The sequence below is a fragment of the Cnephaeus nilssonii genome (genome assembly GCF_951640355.1).
Source record: "Cnephaeus nilssonii genome assembly, chromosome: 4".
NCBI lineage: Eukaryota > Metazoa > Chordata > Mammalia > Chiroptera > Vespertilionidae > Cnephaeus > Cnephaeus nilssonii.
The window spans coordinates 25108974-25124152 of record NC_137075.1 but is presented as its reverse complement, the minus strand read 5'-3'; the positions used below and the strand labels follow the sequence as shown (position 1 = coordinate 25124152).

The 15179-nt window shown below is 40.5% G+C and overlaps 1 protein-coding gene across 3 annotated transcripts in view; it reads left to right on the top strand.

Annotated features, from left to right (window-relative positions):
• The window catches only part of NUBPL (NUBP iron-sulfur cluster assembly factor, mitochondrial), a 299333-nt gene that overhangs the window by 223934 nt on the left and 60220 nt on the right, over nucleotides 1-15179 (top strand). For all 3 annotated transcript variants that reach the window (XR_013813464.1, XM_079769915.1, XM_079769916.1), the window contains one exon: nucleotides 13617-13702. Coding sequence is in view for 2 of the 3 variants with exons in the window: in XM_079769915.1 (XP_079626041.1) it covers nucleotides 13617-13702 (86 nt within the window). In the remaining variant the exon portion in view is untranslated. The remainder of the gene's footprint in view (nucleotides 1-13616; nucleotides 13703-15179) is intronic.

The following is a 15179-nucleotide window of genomic DNA, read 5'->3' as shown; positions in this document are numbered from 1 at the left end:
CTTGAACACTTTAAAAGAGTTTTTTTGTGGGGGTGGTGTGATGAAATGCTATGAATTCTGTTGACTGTCCATTTCTCCAAGCCATGGTGAAAATGAAATTAAATGTTTTATACTTGGAGAGTCATCCTTTTGGAAAATTCATGGAGACAGACCTGTACTAGCAAAAATAGTCTCTTTTTGAATGCTAATTAGCAACGTTTTGTATGTGTTCCATAGGATGGATGACAGGCTCATTATAAGAAGAAACTTCAAAGGAAAAAAATTATCGTCTTATTTGTGTTGAAAGTGTCGTGTAGTAACAACAGTAATAAATGTGTTGACAATAATATTAGAGTCTAATGATTTAAATTTGAGCTTGCATGGACTACTGAACCACTACATGCTACAAATACCTAGTGGTTGTAGTAACTGCTGGAGGGAAAGGAGACAGGATAAGGATGGGAAATAACCAAGTGTAGTCTTTGCATTTGTTCTTGTCTTGTTGAACTTGTCAAGGGGAAAAAAGAGTTGTCAGTGCTGGTTTTGTTTTTATTATTTTTTTCTTACTACTTTTAATTTTTTTGGTGATAGTTTGCTGGGTTTTTGCTTGTTGTTTGTTTGTTTAGCTTGTAAATTAGTTGTTGCCATATACTGAATTGGGTAGATTCCAGGGTTGCCTTCTGTTTTGTTTTGTTTTAAACACTTAAGTGCTCTTCCAAAGTAGAAGAGGATTAATATTTATCTGAGGAACATTATAAGTTCCTTGAAATTTTTGAAAATATATACACGGTGCTAGTATTTGAATTGTAATAGCTGTTACTTAAATATTTTTTCTTTCTTTGCTTTAACTGAGTTCCTCTGTATGTAACTATCTGAAGACTATCTTAATTTGATTTTAACTATTGGAATTAAGTGAAGAGTTTATGCTTTACATGGAACATGTGAAGCATATTTTCTTTTTCAAGAGACTGGAGAATTTTAGTAAGCTATTTATATTAAGTGCTATATTCATCAGTGTCCTGGCAGGTACAGATGACACACCTTAAAAGGAATGAACAGAACAGAGTTTAATGAAGGGACTCGTTACAGAGGTGTGGGCAGCATTAAGGAAATCAACAAGAGATGGTGAAGTACCCAGAGACTAATGATATTAGGAAGTTGTTACTGTCCCTCTGCCTGAGGGCGAGGGAGTGAATTGTGTCAGTGCAGCCTGGTAGCACTGGAGCCATGGAAGAGGCTACGTGTTGGGATCTGGGCTGCAGAGGCACATGGCTAAGGCCAAAACTCCTGCAAGGCATGGAGAAGCAGTGTGTGAGGCGGGTGATAATACTCCAACCTTTTTCTCCTCCTATCTATATATATAAAAGGCTAATATGCTAAGTGTCCATCCGACTGGTTGCTATGATGCGCACTGACCACCAGGGGGCAGATGCTCAATGCAGGAGCTGCCATGACGCACTGGCCATTTACAGAGAAACAGCACTGTGGACTTGGCACCCACAAAGCAACACTAGGCTTCCCTCAAGTGGGACACAGACCCCACCACTGTGGTGTGACATCCCACCAAATCACAGCTGACGCTGCAGAGACCCCCTGGTGCAAAATGTGGCCCACAGCCCAGAAATGGTGGCTGTGGGCACCAGGTAATGATGTCACGTAGCAACACCCAGCTTCCTCTCCCTAGGGACAGGCCTTCTCTCTATATAAAAGCCTAAGTGACCATTCGATTGTCCGACCGGTAGCTATGACGCGCACTGACCACCAGGGGGAAGATGCTCAATGCAGGAGCTGCCGAATGACAGCAACATTGCAGAGTACCCTCTTGCACTCTGGGACCCTTCAGGGGATGTTGGACTGCCGGTTTCAGCCTGATCCCTGCAGGCCAGGCCGAGGGACCCCACCTGCTGGAGGGACTCCGCAGACGCCCTTTGAGCCCCGGTGCCACCCCAGGTGCAGCCGGCTGGGGAGGGAACATGGGAGGTTGGCTCCAAGGTGTGTCCGGCCCATCTTGCCTAGTACTGCCCCACCGGCCACATTCTAATTAATTTCCTTTCAATGTGCATGAACCCGTGCACTGGGCCTCTAGTTTAGCAATAAACGGCACCGCAGAACTTGTGCCCACAAAGCAGCACTCAGCTCCCCCCAAATGGGAGATAGGCCCCGCTACCACCCCGGAGCGACACCCCACCAAATTGCAGCCAATGCTGCCGAGATCCCATGGTGCAAAATGTGGCCCACAGTCCAGCCCAACCTGGAAACGGTGGCTGTGGGCACCGATTAATGACGTCACATAGCAACGCCCAGCTTCCTCTCCCTAGTGACTAGTCTTTTTGGAGTTTCTTTAGCCTAGGAACACAACTTGCTTTATAGCCAGGTAGAAACATTTTTTTTAAAAGATATATTTTATTGATTTTTTAGAGAGAGGAAATGAGAGGGATAGAGAGTTAGAAACATCAATGAGAGAGAAACATCGATCAGCTGCCTCCTGCACACCCCCACTGGGGATGTGCCTGCAACCAAGGTACATGCCCTTGACCGGAATCAAACCTGGGACCCTTCAGTCCACAGGCCGACACTCTATCCACTGAACCAAACCAGTTACGGCCAGGTGGAAACATTTTACACTTTAACCAAATGTCTGTGAAACATTTTCCCATGCCTCATCTCGTTTGATCCTCACAGAAGTCCTGGAGTAGGTAGATAGGAGACTCGGTGGAATCCTATTTTCTTTTCATTAGCCAGAAAATGGAGATTTAGAAAGCTTAGAAACTTGACCCGACTGAAAAGAAGTAAGAAATGGTGGACCTTGAAAATGACTTCAGGTTTTCTCACTGCGCAAAATATAGTCAAACACTGCTGCAGTTACATATTGTACCCTTTGTTCTCCCTGTGTGACCTACAATAATAATCTGCTTTGTGTTGATATTTACTGCTGTGTTGCTGATAATTACCTGAAAGAGAAGTTGGGGTGCTTCACTGGGCTGGAAAAAGTTTAGCTAAATCAGAAAGCAGGTCTAATTACGCAAGTTTATTCTATATATATAAAAGGCTAAGTTGACTCGCGTATACGCGATACATATAAAGCTCTCGCTGGCGCCAGTTGCACGTGTGTGTTTCATGAATTTGGTTGGCACTTCTATTATAGAGAAAGGGCGAATGGCGATATTAAAATATTTCTTCTAATTAATTTCCTTTCAATTTGCTTGAATCCGTGCACTGGATCACTAGTAGTCTCATATTCTGCTGATACCTCCTAGTGGTGGATCCCTTTTGGAAGCCAGAGGGTAAGGAAACTCAGGTGATAGAGTCCACAGAGGTCAGTTCCCAGCCACTGATCAGGACAGAGAGCGTTGAGAATGAAGCCGAGCTTGGGAAGGAAAGATTGTGCAGTGCAGTTATTATCTGAAAAATACCCAGAACATCTTCTCTTCTTCATGGTCATCATTATAATTGTGAACTAGTGGTTTGCAAGAGATGAAACACAAAGCAAATATTTCTGCCCTCTAAGTTTTCAAGCTAATAAAGATACTAGTAGTACAGTCAAATTAATGAAAACCCATACTATCACAAGGCAGAATTGTACTGTCATCAAATTTATGAACACAATATTTACATTGTACCTAAATAGTGATATAAGTATATTTTGTGTCATGGGCAGTAGTGGGTAAGGAGATTATTTTGATAGGATAGAGTTATGAAAACAAGTTCCCCTTCACTTCATTAAGTAAAGATTGATGCAGGAATGAAAGAAACTTCTGGAAAGTATTCTTATAGTAGAAGGGCAAAGACTGAGTAGTTGGCGGGGGGTAGCCAGTGTAGTCCTTCTCTGTTCCCTCTCTCTTTCTCCCAGGGAACGGCAGGAGTAGCACAGAAAACAGCCAGATAGTCCTCCGGAGGGTCCTGTTTTGAATTCTCTCTCCTAGAGAGGGAGAAGCTATTGTGTCTAGCAGAGCCCTCAGCTAGATACTAGTAACATGCGAAATATCCATGGGCTCATGAGAAGCTGCACAAGCAGACTGGTTTTTGTTATGAAAATGAAGTGATGCCCCTTCTTCCAGTCTAAAACCCTTCCTATCTGGACCCTATAGATGGAAGGAAAGCCAGAGGCCTTTTTGCTTCTCGTTCATTTAAGTGTGATGGAGTAGGAATTTTAAATTAAGCCACCTTAATAGTTCAGTCATTGATTAAAGTGAAAGGCACTTATTGTTTGTTAAGGCTATTGGGCCTATAGCTGCAGTAACTGAATAGGAATTCACCCCTCTACCAGCAGTTTGCTTGGCCTAATCAATGATCTCTTTTATGGTAATACTCTTCGACTGCCAATTTGGACTGTTTTTATAATGAAAACTGAGTGGGGTTTGGAGGATCAGAAACTTATTATTTCTATTTTTAGGTAAGAGAATGATCACAAGCCATCACTTGAAATAGTTTCCTTGATTACCTGGTATTTATTCTTTCAAAGCCAAAGAAGCATATTAGTTTCACTTAGGTAAACTAAATAAGATTTTTATCTTTTCCAAATAACTGTTTTTTCCTTTCTTAATTATTTTCAAATTTAAAAGAGTAATTCTTTAAAGATATCCAATACTAATCTTTTGGAAAACCATTAAAAACTCAAAGAAAAAAATACTTGGCTGCTTTGGATTTTAGTTCTATGTGTCTCCTATAATTTTGCAATTTATAATGACCTCAAACTGAAAGCTAGAAATATGCTTAAAGGTAGAAGACTTTGGTCACCTCTTTTCCTAGTATTTAAAGATATTAAATCTTCATTTATGCTTTCAGTTTGCAGAATGGAACTTTATAGGAGACAGTCAATTTTGGACTTCTTCCAGGTGGACTGTATTTCCATAGCAAATGTTGGGTAGGGTTATCAATAATGGATATTTGGCAAGAATAGCATGATGTTGTAGAAGAGAATTATTGGTTTATTCATCAAATTATAAAAATTCTTTACAACATAAATTTTTCTTGTTATCCCATAAGACTAGAAACTGTATTCCAGGGTTTTATCTTTTAGGGCACTTCTGGTACTCAGTCTGAAACTGTAATCCTTGTTAGATTGGGAATCAAATTGTAAAATTACGTATAGTACCATTGCTTAATGAACAACAATGTTTCCGATCTAAATTTAAGAAGAAATAAACTTTCTAGGGCTCTTATATTTCTGTCAAACATATATTATAGGTAGAAATTATGGTGTATCAGTTAACTGTTCAAAGAAATAGTCTGGGAATTAAAAATTTCTCAACTATGACATGGGAAGATCCAGGATTTAAAAAGCTTTCCCAAATAATTCTTCTTTAGTCAGCTTTCAGAATCACTTTGTCTAGACCAGTTTACCTGATGCTTGAATTCCTTGATTAGTCTCTGTTTGGAAGGGAGGCTTCTGAGGTAGTTCATTCAGTTTTGTGTTTTAAGAATTTTGGGGCACTTCCTTCATGATATGACCAGCAGCTAAAACTCTTTAATGTCTTAAAATTCAATGAATGGTATAATGGCCAATGGGCAATCAGACTATTATTAAAAACTAGTACTAAATCCATTAAACATTTACATGTAGCAAAAATACAAGTCCTACAATCTACAGGTCTGGGTAATATGCTAATTAGACCGGACATCTTTCTGGACAAAGCCACAGTGGCGGGGGCCAAGGCAGAGGTGGTTAGGGAAGATCAGGTCAGCAGGGGAGAGCAGTTAGGGGCAATCAGGCCGGCAGGGAAGGGCAGTTAGGGGCTATCAGGCAAGCAAGCGGTTAGGAGCCAGCAGTCCCGGATTGCGAGAGGGATGTCCAACTGCTGGTTTAAGCCTGCAGGCATTGGGCCTAAACCGGCAGTCGGATATGCCCCGAGGGGTCCCAGATTGGAGAGGGTGCAGGCCAGGCTGAGGGGACACCCCCCCCCCCCCCGCACGAATTGTACCGAGTCTCTAGTTTATAATATAAAAATGTTTGTGCTTGGTCATAGATGTTAGATATTTGATCAGAACCTGAAGTATAGCTCTGAAGAATGTCTTCACATCTTAAGTATGACAGCATTTGGAAATGGAACAAAGCTTTTCCATATAAAGTCTCGGTCTCTTTTTCTTGAAATATACCTGGTTAAATAAAGTTAGGGGTTAAGTAAGCAGGAAGAAGCAGTTTTCCTCTCTGGAGTTTGTATTAGAGATAGAATGTTTATGAAAAGGAATGTGTTCAGTTATTGAACAAACGGCCTTCGGTGGTGGCTCACTGTGAGCATGGGCAGGCTGAGCTATTTGCACATCTAAAAGAATTTGAAATGCAAAGTTTTAAATCTAAGCAAAAGAGCTTTCTGAGTTGTAGAGACATATATGTACAACAAGTAGGCTCCCCAAAGGTGTTTACTTATCAGCATAAAGATGGATTTAACAATGGGAAGAAGTGAGGATTTTATCCTAATTTTACTGGAAACATTACAAGTGGGGAGAGGATGAGAATGTGTGTGTGTGTGTGTGTGAGAGAGAGAGAGAGAGAAGAGAGGAGAGAGGAGAGTTAGTGTGAGCATGAGAGAGCTGTTAGTTTCAGGCTCAAGCTTTTTAAAATCTCTGAAATACTCACTTTCCCCCTATTGGAAGGCAGTCTGGATAGCCTTGGTAAATTCATTGTTAACATCATTAAGGTGAAGTGATTGGAAGCCCATTACCTGTTGACCCAATTATTGAAGAGCTTATCGTTGTCCCTAAATAACAGGTATGCCTCCAGATTCCTTTGATGAATTTGAATTCTTAATGTTCCAAAGTGCACATGCTTTCTCTCACTAGTGATTTGGAAATGCTGTGGTTTCACTAATTACTGTGTTTTATTAATTCTTTTGGCAGCAATGGACATGATTTCCTGTAACAAAATTCATTTCTAAAGTAAGGGGAAAAAATGGTTCATCTTTATATTAATAAAACATACCTCCTTTGTGACTGTAGTCAGTTCTCTGTTGAAATGGAGCAGAGTCTAAAACAGTGACTCATGAAAGAATTATGTGTATTTCCTGTTGAAATAGTCTGTGGGTATAGTTGAAGTGAATTTACCTTTTTAATCATGTTTTACTCAATCTGATACTACTATTAGTGGGCATTTCTTGATCTTATAGCAAATAATGTTTATAATTCAGGAAGTTTGTGGCTTGTAGAAGAGAAAGACAAGGGAAGGCTAAAAAATACCAAAGCCAGTCTACTCTATAAACAATTGTGTGTTTTGTATTATTTACATTAAGCTAACAGAAGTTGACTGATTATTTTCTTTGGCTGCAAGTATCTTTAAATAAATTAAGGCGAATCAGAAGCACTAAATGTTAGAGCACTGCACTGTGAACATTTATCATATAGCAGTTAATTTGTTCTTATAAATCTTAGTTGACTTTACCTTGATGTGCTGAAGAATTGTAAGACATAAAATTACTCGTGCAGGTATAATTACAAGCAGTTTTTGTTGTACATATTTATTAGGTTCCAACACTGAAGTTCACAGTCAAGCATGGGAATAGGATACAATTTGTGCCCTGGAGACTTAGAATGGCATAGTTGAATAGTTCCACACTGGTGTAATTATGATCATCCTAACATCTGGAATAATGAATTTTAAATGTTTAACTACTTTGAACTATGACCAAGTCCAGATATGCAGCTATAAATTATACTCATAATAGTCAAGAGAATTAGCAAGTAAGGCAATACTCTAGTAAGGCTGGGGTCTTTCTCCAGCATCTAGAAGGGTTCAGGAATTTTAATGCTGGGTGATATCCAGCATCTACAAGGGTTCAGGAATCTGGAGAAGGGCTGTGTGTAAAATAATAAAGAGACTAGAAATATAATATAAATTTGTAATCCATGGGGGAGCCAGAGGAAGCTTAGCTGTAGAAGCTAAGTTCTCTCTATCTCTGGATCCAGGGCTCTTTTTATTCCCACATTTTGCCCTATAGCAAAGTAGATACACATATCAAAGGTAAATTTTAGTGTACAGTAGACATTGTCAGTTTTGGGGGAACTGTCTTCAGCTGTTCAGATGTTTGGCCAGCAGGAGGCAATAACATGTAGATTAAAATGCCCTCAGCTGTCTGGCAGCAAGCAATCATTTATGTAAATTCAGGTTTGGGGAAATGCTTTTCGGCCATTCCTGTAGGCAATAATATGTATCTTCAGCCTGCTGAATATAGAAGCCTCAAGGTTTCAGCAGCCTTTTGATGAAACTTCTTGCATTTACGACATGCTGGAATTAGCCTCCAGCACTCTAGGTAATTACATTTTAGGATGTTTACTTATTTGCCAGAATCCTTTTTTAGTAAATTAAGCTTTCATAGTAAATTCCAGCTGATAAAAAGCCTTAAAATTATAACTTGGGATAGCATTTAAAAAATACTTTTTAATTGTTTGAACTTAGATATATAACCTAGAAAATAGATAGAAAATTCATCTTGAGATAGGTGTTTTCCTCAGAAAATAATCCCATTTATTGCAAACTAAACATTCTTTTTGTTGCTACTGACATTCCTTATGATCAGTAGAGGGAACACAAGTTTCCTAACAAACCCTCCATCACAAAACAAGTGACATCACCAATTATGGCATGAAGGGAAAACATGTAAGTTAGTTCATATTGGTTCATATATATTGGTTCATGTTCTATGAGCCCTGAGAAAAACTAAAATGCCAACAACCATGAAGATAATTTTTAATATCATATTTTAGATGACATTTTAAGGGATATATTTACAAGAAAAATTTGATATAATTTCTTAAAAATTAAAAACTCTGGGTTGTGATGCACAGATTGATTATTAAATTTAATTTTACTGAAGGTTTTGTTTTTTTGTTTGCTTTATTTCCTTACCCTAAATTATAAAAGTTATTGTAGGGGCAGTCTGAAATGGTTACTTATATGATGTATTAAGATTTGGTACATTGAAAGAGGTAGTGATTTATGTGTGGGCGAGTTATATTTTTGTTCTTTAGGAAAAAGTCTAGAAAATTTTTTTTCCCTAGGAACAGTGTGCTAAAGACTTAGTTATTAGTTAAGAACATATATTTCAGGAAAAAAAAATCTGACACTGAAAATCTTTTAAAAATGTGGTTGGTAGTCCCAATGGAATGTTTACATGTTTTGTGAGCATTTGATGGGGCATGGAGGATAATCATTGTCCTTGTCCCAAACTTGTTTTTAATTGATGTTTGAATGGTGCTATTTAGATTACTTGACAAAGAAACTCAGATCGTATGGGTGCTTATTTGTGACACTGTGTTAGAGTTAAGTACTACACAGAAAACCAAGTCAGTTTAATCCCTCTCTCTTATAACACTTTTACATATTTTTAAATATGTTTTTATTGATTTCAGAAAGAGGAAGTGAGAGGGAGAAAGAAATAGAAACATCAATGATGAGAATCATTCATTGGCTGCCTCCTGCATGCCCCTTATTGGGGATGGAGCCCACAACCCAGGCATGTGCCCTGACTGGGAATCAAACTGTGACCTCCTGGTTCATTGGTCAATGCTCAAACTGGATGGACCATTTTTACATATTTTTAATGGAACAGCTCTTTAAATTAAATAGGACCAATGGAAATAGGCTTGTTATATAGAAGAATTAATTCAGATATATTGAGATTTAGTGAGCTATTTAAGATTATATAGTACTAGAGGCCCAGTGCACGGATTTGTAAACCAGTGGGGTCTGGTCCCTCAGCCTGGCCTGCACCCTCTCTCAATTCAGAACCCCTCGGGGGATGCTGGAGAGCCAGTTTTGGCCAGATCCCCACAGGCCAGCCCAAGGGACCCCACCGGTGCACAATAAGATACGGGGAGGGACCGCGGGAGGGCTCCAGGGCATGTCCGGCCCTTCTCACCCAGTCCCGATCAGCCAGACCCCAGCAGCAAGCTAACCTATTTGTCGGAGCATCTATACCTTGGTGGTCAGTGTGTGTCATAGTGACTGGCCGAATGGTCAAACAGTCGGACACTTAGCATATTAGGCTTTTATTATATAGGATACTAGAGGCCCGGTGCATGAAATTAGTGCATTGGAGAAGGGGGGGTCCCTCAGCCCATCCTGCACCTTCTCACAGTCTGGGATCCCTTGGGGGATGTCCACCTGCCAGCTTAGGCCCACTCCCTGCGGTGTTCGAGCCTAAGCTGGCAATTGGACATCCCTCTCGCAGTCTGGGACCCCTTGCTTCTTACTGCCTGCCTGCTCGCTGCTTCTTGCTTGACTCGCTGCTCCTTAGCGCTGCTGCGGAGGTGGGAGACGCTCTGCCACCGCCTCCGTGTTTGCCAGCTGTAAGCCCAGCTTCTGGCTGAGTGGAGCTCCCCCTGTGGGAGCACACTGACCACCAGGGGGCAGCTCCTGTGTGAGCGTCTGCCCACTGGTGGTCAGTGTGCATCATAGCGACTAGTCATTCTGGTTGTTCTGCCGTAACGGTCACTTAGGCTTTCATTATATAGAGTAGAGGCCCGGTGCACGAAATTCGTGCATGGGGGCGGTGTCCCTCCACCCAGCCTGCACCCTCTCCAATCTGGGACATCCATCTCACAATCTGGGACTGCTGGCTCCTAACTGCTCGCCTGCCTGCCTGCCTGATTGCCCCTAACTGCTTCTGCCTGCCAGCCAGATCGCCCCCTAACTGCTCCCCTGCCAGCCTGATTGACACCTAACTGCTCCCCTGCCAGCCGGATTGCCCCCAACTGCCCTCCCCTGCCAGCCTGATCTCGCCCCCAACTGCCCTCCCCTGCCGGCCTGGTCACCCCCAACTGCTCTCCCCTGCCGGCCCAATCGCCCCCAACTGCACTCCCCTGCTGGCCTGATCGCCCACAACTGCCCTCCCATGGCATCCATCTTGTGGCCATCTTGTGACAACGTGAGAGTGGCCATCTTGTGATGATGTGGGGGTGGCCATTTGTGGCGGCCATCTTATGATGGTGTGGGGGTGGCCATCTTGTGATGACGTGAGGGTGTCATGCGAGGGCATGACACCACCTAGGCTTTTATTAGTATAGATAAGCATAGTCGACAAAACCAGAATCCAGAACTCTTGACTCATAGTTCAAGGAGTCAATAACTAAGAGTTCATGCAGTAGTGGTCTAGGACAGATGATGTGAAAATATAGGGACATTGTTTAAATATCCAGTCCTCTATGAAGTGCCCGTTTTGTGCAAGTCATTGTGTCATTAGTTTTGTTTGATTAAAAAAAGAGAAAAGTCATAACTGGTCATAAAACTATATTGTGTAGCAGTAATACAAATAGCTTTTTAGGGCCAATGCAATAGAAAACTCCCTGTATACTAATATATAGTTAAGGAGAGAATTTGGAGGAAATAGCCAAGGGGGTTTCATTTACATGTAAAGAGATTGGCTCTTAGATTAAAGGGCCATAATTCTTGGGGGAGGTTGCATTTCACATTCACTTCAATAAGTTTACTGAGGCAGTAAGGTTGAGCAGGGATGGTCTTGGAAACCATAGTTAAGAAGGGATGTTAGATCATATAGTTAGAGAGCTAGCTGAGACCTTGGAGACTATGTAGTCCTTGCATTAATTTGACAGCTAAGGAGACTGAGACCTAGAGTGGTTCTGAGTTACTTGCCCAAGATTAGTCACACAGCTAGAGGGGGTAGAATTGGAATTAGATCCCTTCCAAATGCCTGGATATGAAAAAACACTGAAGTAGATTGGTAACAGAATCTAGAAGGTGGTGAATTGTGGAAATAAAATAGATGTGTGGAGTAGATTTATGTATAATTTTTACAGAGATGTGATTTCCATCCATTTTTAAAAGAATGGAAAGATAACTTTGACTAGTTTTTGGTTTCTTGGGCATAGCAAATCAAAATAGAAGGATTTAGTGATACATGGAACAGTTTGAAAAGTAGGATGAGCTGCTTTATGGCAAATATGAAAATGACCTTCTCAGCAACTTGTAAGACATTTTATTGATAACAATAATAAAGATAATAATGGTGATGTTATTAACAACAGCTACCATTTATTGAATGTTTACCCTTTGTCCAAGCACCATGTCAATCATCTGATGTACATCAGTAGTTCATTTAACTATTTCACCCTGTGACCTAAGTATTATTATGTCGTTTTGTAGATCAAAAAACTGAATCTCAGTTTCTTGTCCTAGTCACACTGGTAGTTGCCTATGGAATAAAAGTTGAATTCTTATTATGTTTGAATTCCAAAGCTGTGTTTCTCTAACTTGAGTAATGAATAGACCCTCCTTCTAAAGGAAAAATAATCTGCTTCATATCCCATATTGACTTATTTTTACTATGACTATTTAACTACATGTAAACATAAATTCCTTAAGTTTGTAGCCCTTATACAATTTTTAAAACTTAAAAAGAACTACAAATTAAATACAAGTAAAACATACAAAATCAATAAAATTCAAATTGACATTAATTTAATGTGAAAGGTTAAGTTTTTACTGAAATGAAAATCCTGATTGCAAGATGAATTTGTGGCCATTGCGCAGTTCTTTTGAGTTTGGCATGCCTATATTGCCACGTGCTTCATGATAACTTGGTTCTGCTGCCACATTTCTCTATTCTGACTTCTGTAAAATATCCCTTCAGACAGTAGTCTAGTGTCATTGGACTTTCGCTTAGTGCACTCAGATATTGATTGTTAATCCCACCTCTGTTTTCATTAGTTATGATGAAGTACTGCCGCTTGGTTTGGGGCTCTGAGATGTCATGGCCCTGTACTTAGTTATAAAACGATGGCTATCCTGGTGCTCTAGAATATGCTTGTGTTAATTCTTTTTCGGGTTATCTTCTAGAAGAAAGCACAAAATTTAAGAAATTCACAGTCTCTGAAGTCATAGCCAGGCCTCTGGTGTTTCCACTTTAAAAAATTGCACTGCACTTTCTCTCCAAGCACTGTCACAGAACCACCTGACCTCTGAGGGGTAATAGTGCGGACCCAGGAAAGCCTCCGTCTTCACCTACTTTCAGTGCTGCTTTGCTTCAGGCCACCACTATTTTGCATCTGAATTTTTGCTCATAGTTTTGTCTCCACCAAATTATTCTCCAAAGTGTGTTCCACACTGTTGAGTTTTCTATAACACAAACTTCTAGAACTGAGCCTCGGAATCACCTCTTTATGGAAACTTTCCTTTATTGTGTCTCCTTATCTCCTGCTTCTCACCCCATCCATTATCACCTTGCCCTTCTCTCCCCTAGATTGAATTAGTTATTTTTTTCTTCATTTCTCCTTTAGAACTCCATAACACCGTTGGCATCTCTGTTATAATGCTTAGTACATTGTGTTGCAATCCTTAATTTTTGGGTCTCCCTAAGTAGACTTATTAGCTTCTTGAAAGTACGCCAGCCTGTGCATCTTCCATATAGCATATTGTCTGAATGGGAGGGAGGCTCTCATGGTAGCTGTGATCTTGAATCACTGGTCAGTCAATTATCATTTTAGAAGTGAGGAGTCAAAAATAGGCAAGAGCAAAGTAGACATTTCCTAATCTTTCCCATTCATGTATGTGAAATTTATACAAATTACATAAATAGTTAATGTAGTAGACTCTTTTAATATGTGAGCAACCTAATTTTGGAAGTAAACTTTCTATAAAGAATTAAATGATAGCATTATTTAGCTGTTCTTTTGTTTCCTTTGGTTAGGTGCTGTGATTGTCTCCACGCCCCAGGACATTGCATTGATGGATGCACACAAGGGTGCTGAGATGTTTCGAAAAGTTCACGTGCCCGTAAGCATTTATGCTTCACTCTTGCAGAAATACAAGACACTTCTAACTGAAGAAGCAAGTCACTGAGAATACAACACAAGTTTTAATTTAGTTCTTTGCAGAAGTTTATATGAAAACCATACTTCATCTTATGGTTACTTTATTTAAAATATACATATATATTTTATTGATTTCAGAGAGGGAGGGAAAGGGAGAGAGAGACAGAAACATCAATAATGAGAGAGAATCATTGATCGTCTGCCTCCTGTACTCCCAACACTTGAGATCAAGCCCACAACCCGGGCATGTGCCCTGTCCGGGGCTTTATGGTTACTTTAAAATGGACATATAGGTGCAAACATATACACACACGTTATGTTAATCAAGGAGACTTCGAAAATGTCCTTCCAATATGAGTTTTCTGAAGAAGTACTACCTCTCTCAAATGCAGCTTTCACTGACACCCCCCCCCCCCCGCCCAAAAAAAAGAATATTTTAGGAAATTATTTAGGTAGATACACTTGAATAGATAACCAGTAGGAATGCAGGTGGAAACGATGTCTTTTTTCCTTCTGTCTCCTATAATTTAACTCATTTATAGCTCCCAGTCTTCTAAAAGGTATCAAAGGATACCTATACAACATGGCAAACTAGAACAACCTAAAACTATAATGAAAATAAGGGAAAGGACAATTAAAATCAAGTGGAGTTAGAAGTGGGACTTAAATACGTGCTAGAAATATACCATTAATTTTTGAGCAGCCACGGGGAAAGATACATAAGGCTGTTATAAAACTGTTTTTCCACGAGGTTAAAAAGAGCTTGATGCTCAAGAGTAGCAGAGCTGAGACTAGAGAGGCGGAAGTCTCCCCGAGATTCTCAGAAAAAAGAAGCCCCATGTATATAGGCACAAGCCTGTTCCTTCCTCCTGTGTGCCTCCACCAAAGCAGGTGGACTTCACAAGTGCCCGCTGGAGTGGGCATTTCAGTACAGAGCAGTGTGGTGCTTCCATCCAAGCGCCCGTGCTTCATTCAGGGAGAGATCCTGGAGTTTACAGAGCAGCGCTTTTTAGACTTCAGCCCATGCATTAACTTCAGGGGTCTCATGATTCTCTCCCCTCCCCCTCCAACCTCCCCAAATTGTATTCTCACTTTGTTTTTGTTTGGTATGGAGAAAATTCATAACTTTTGTTAAAGTATTCAATGAGAATATGATATGGCACAAGACCCAGTGATGTAGTAGAATGAAGAGACTCTCAGGGAAGCTTTCAAAAATGTTTTTCTCTCAGGAGAGCTTCTGAAAAGTACAAAATAGTAGAGTAGTGGAGTTGAGATGATCCTCTTCGACAAGTACCTCTTCTCGCTTGCCAATTAGCACACAGCTGTGTGTGTTAACAAGCCATGAGCTCTGGATTGGATCAGCATGCTCTTATGAAAACTGAGGAGCCTCATAAGGATGGTACCCGCATGCTTACCTTCCAGGTGACCTGAGGGTGTTC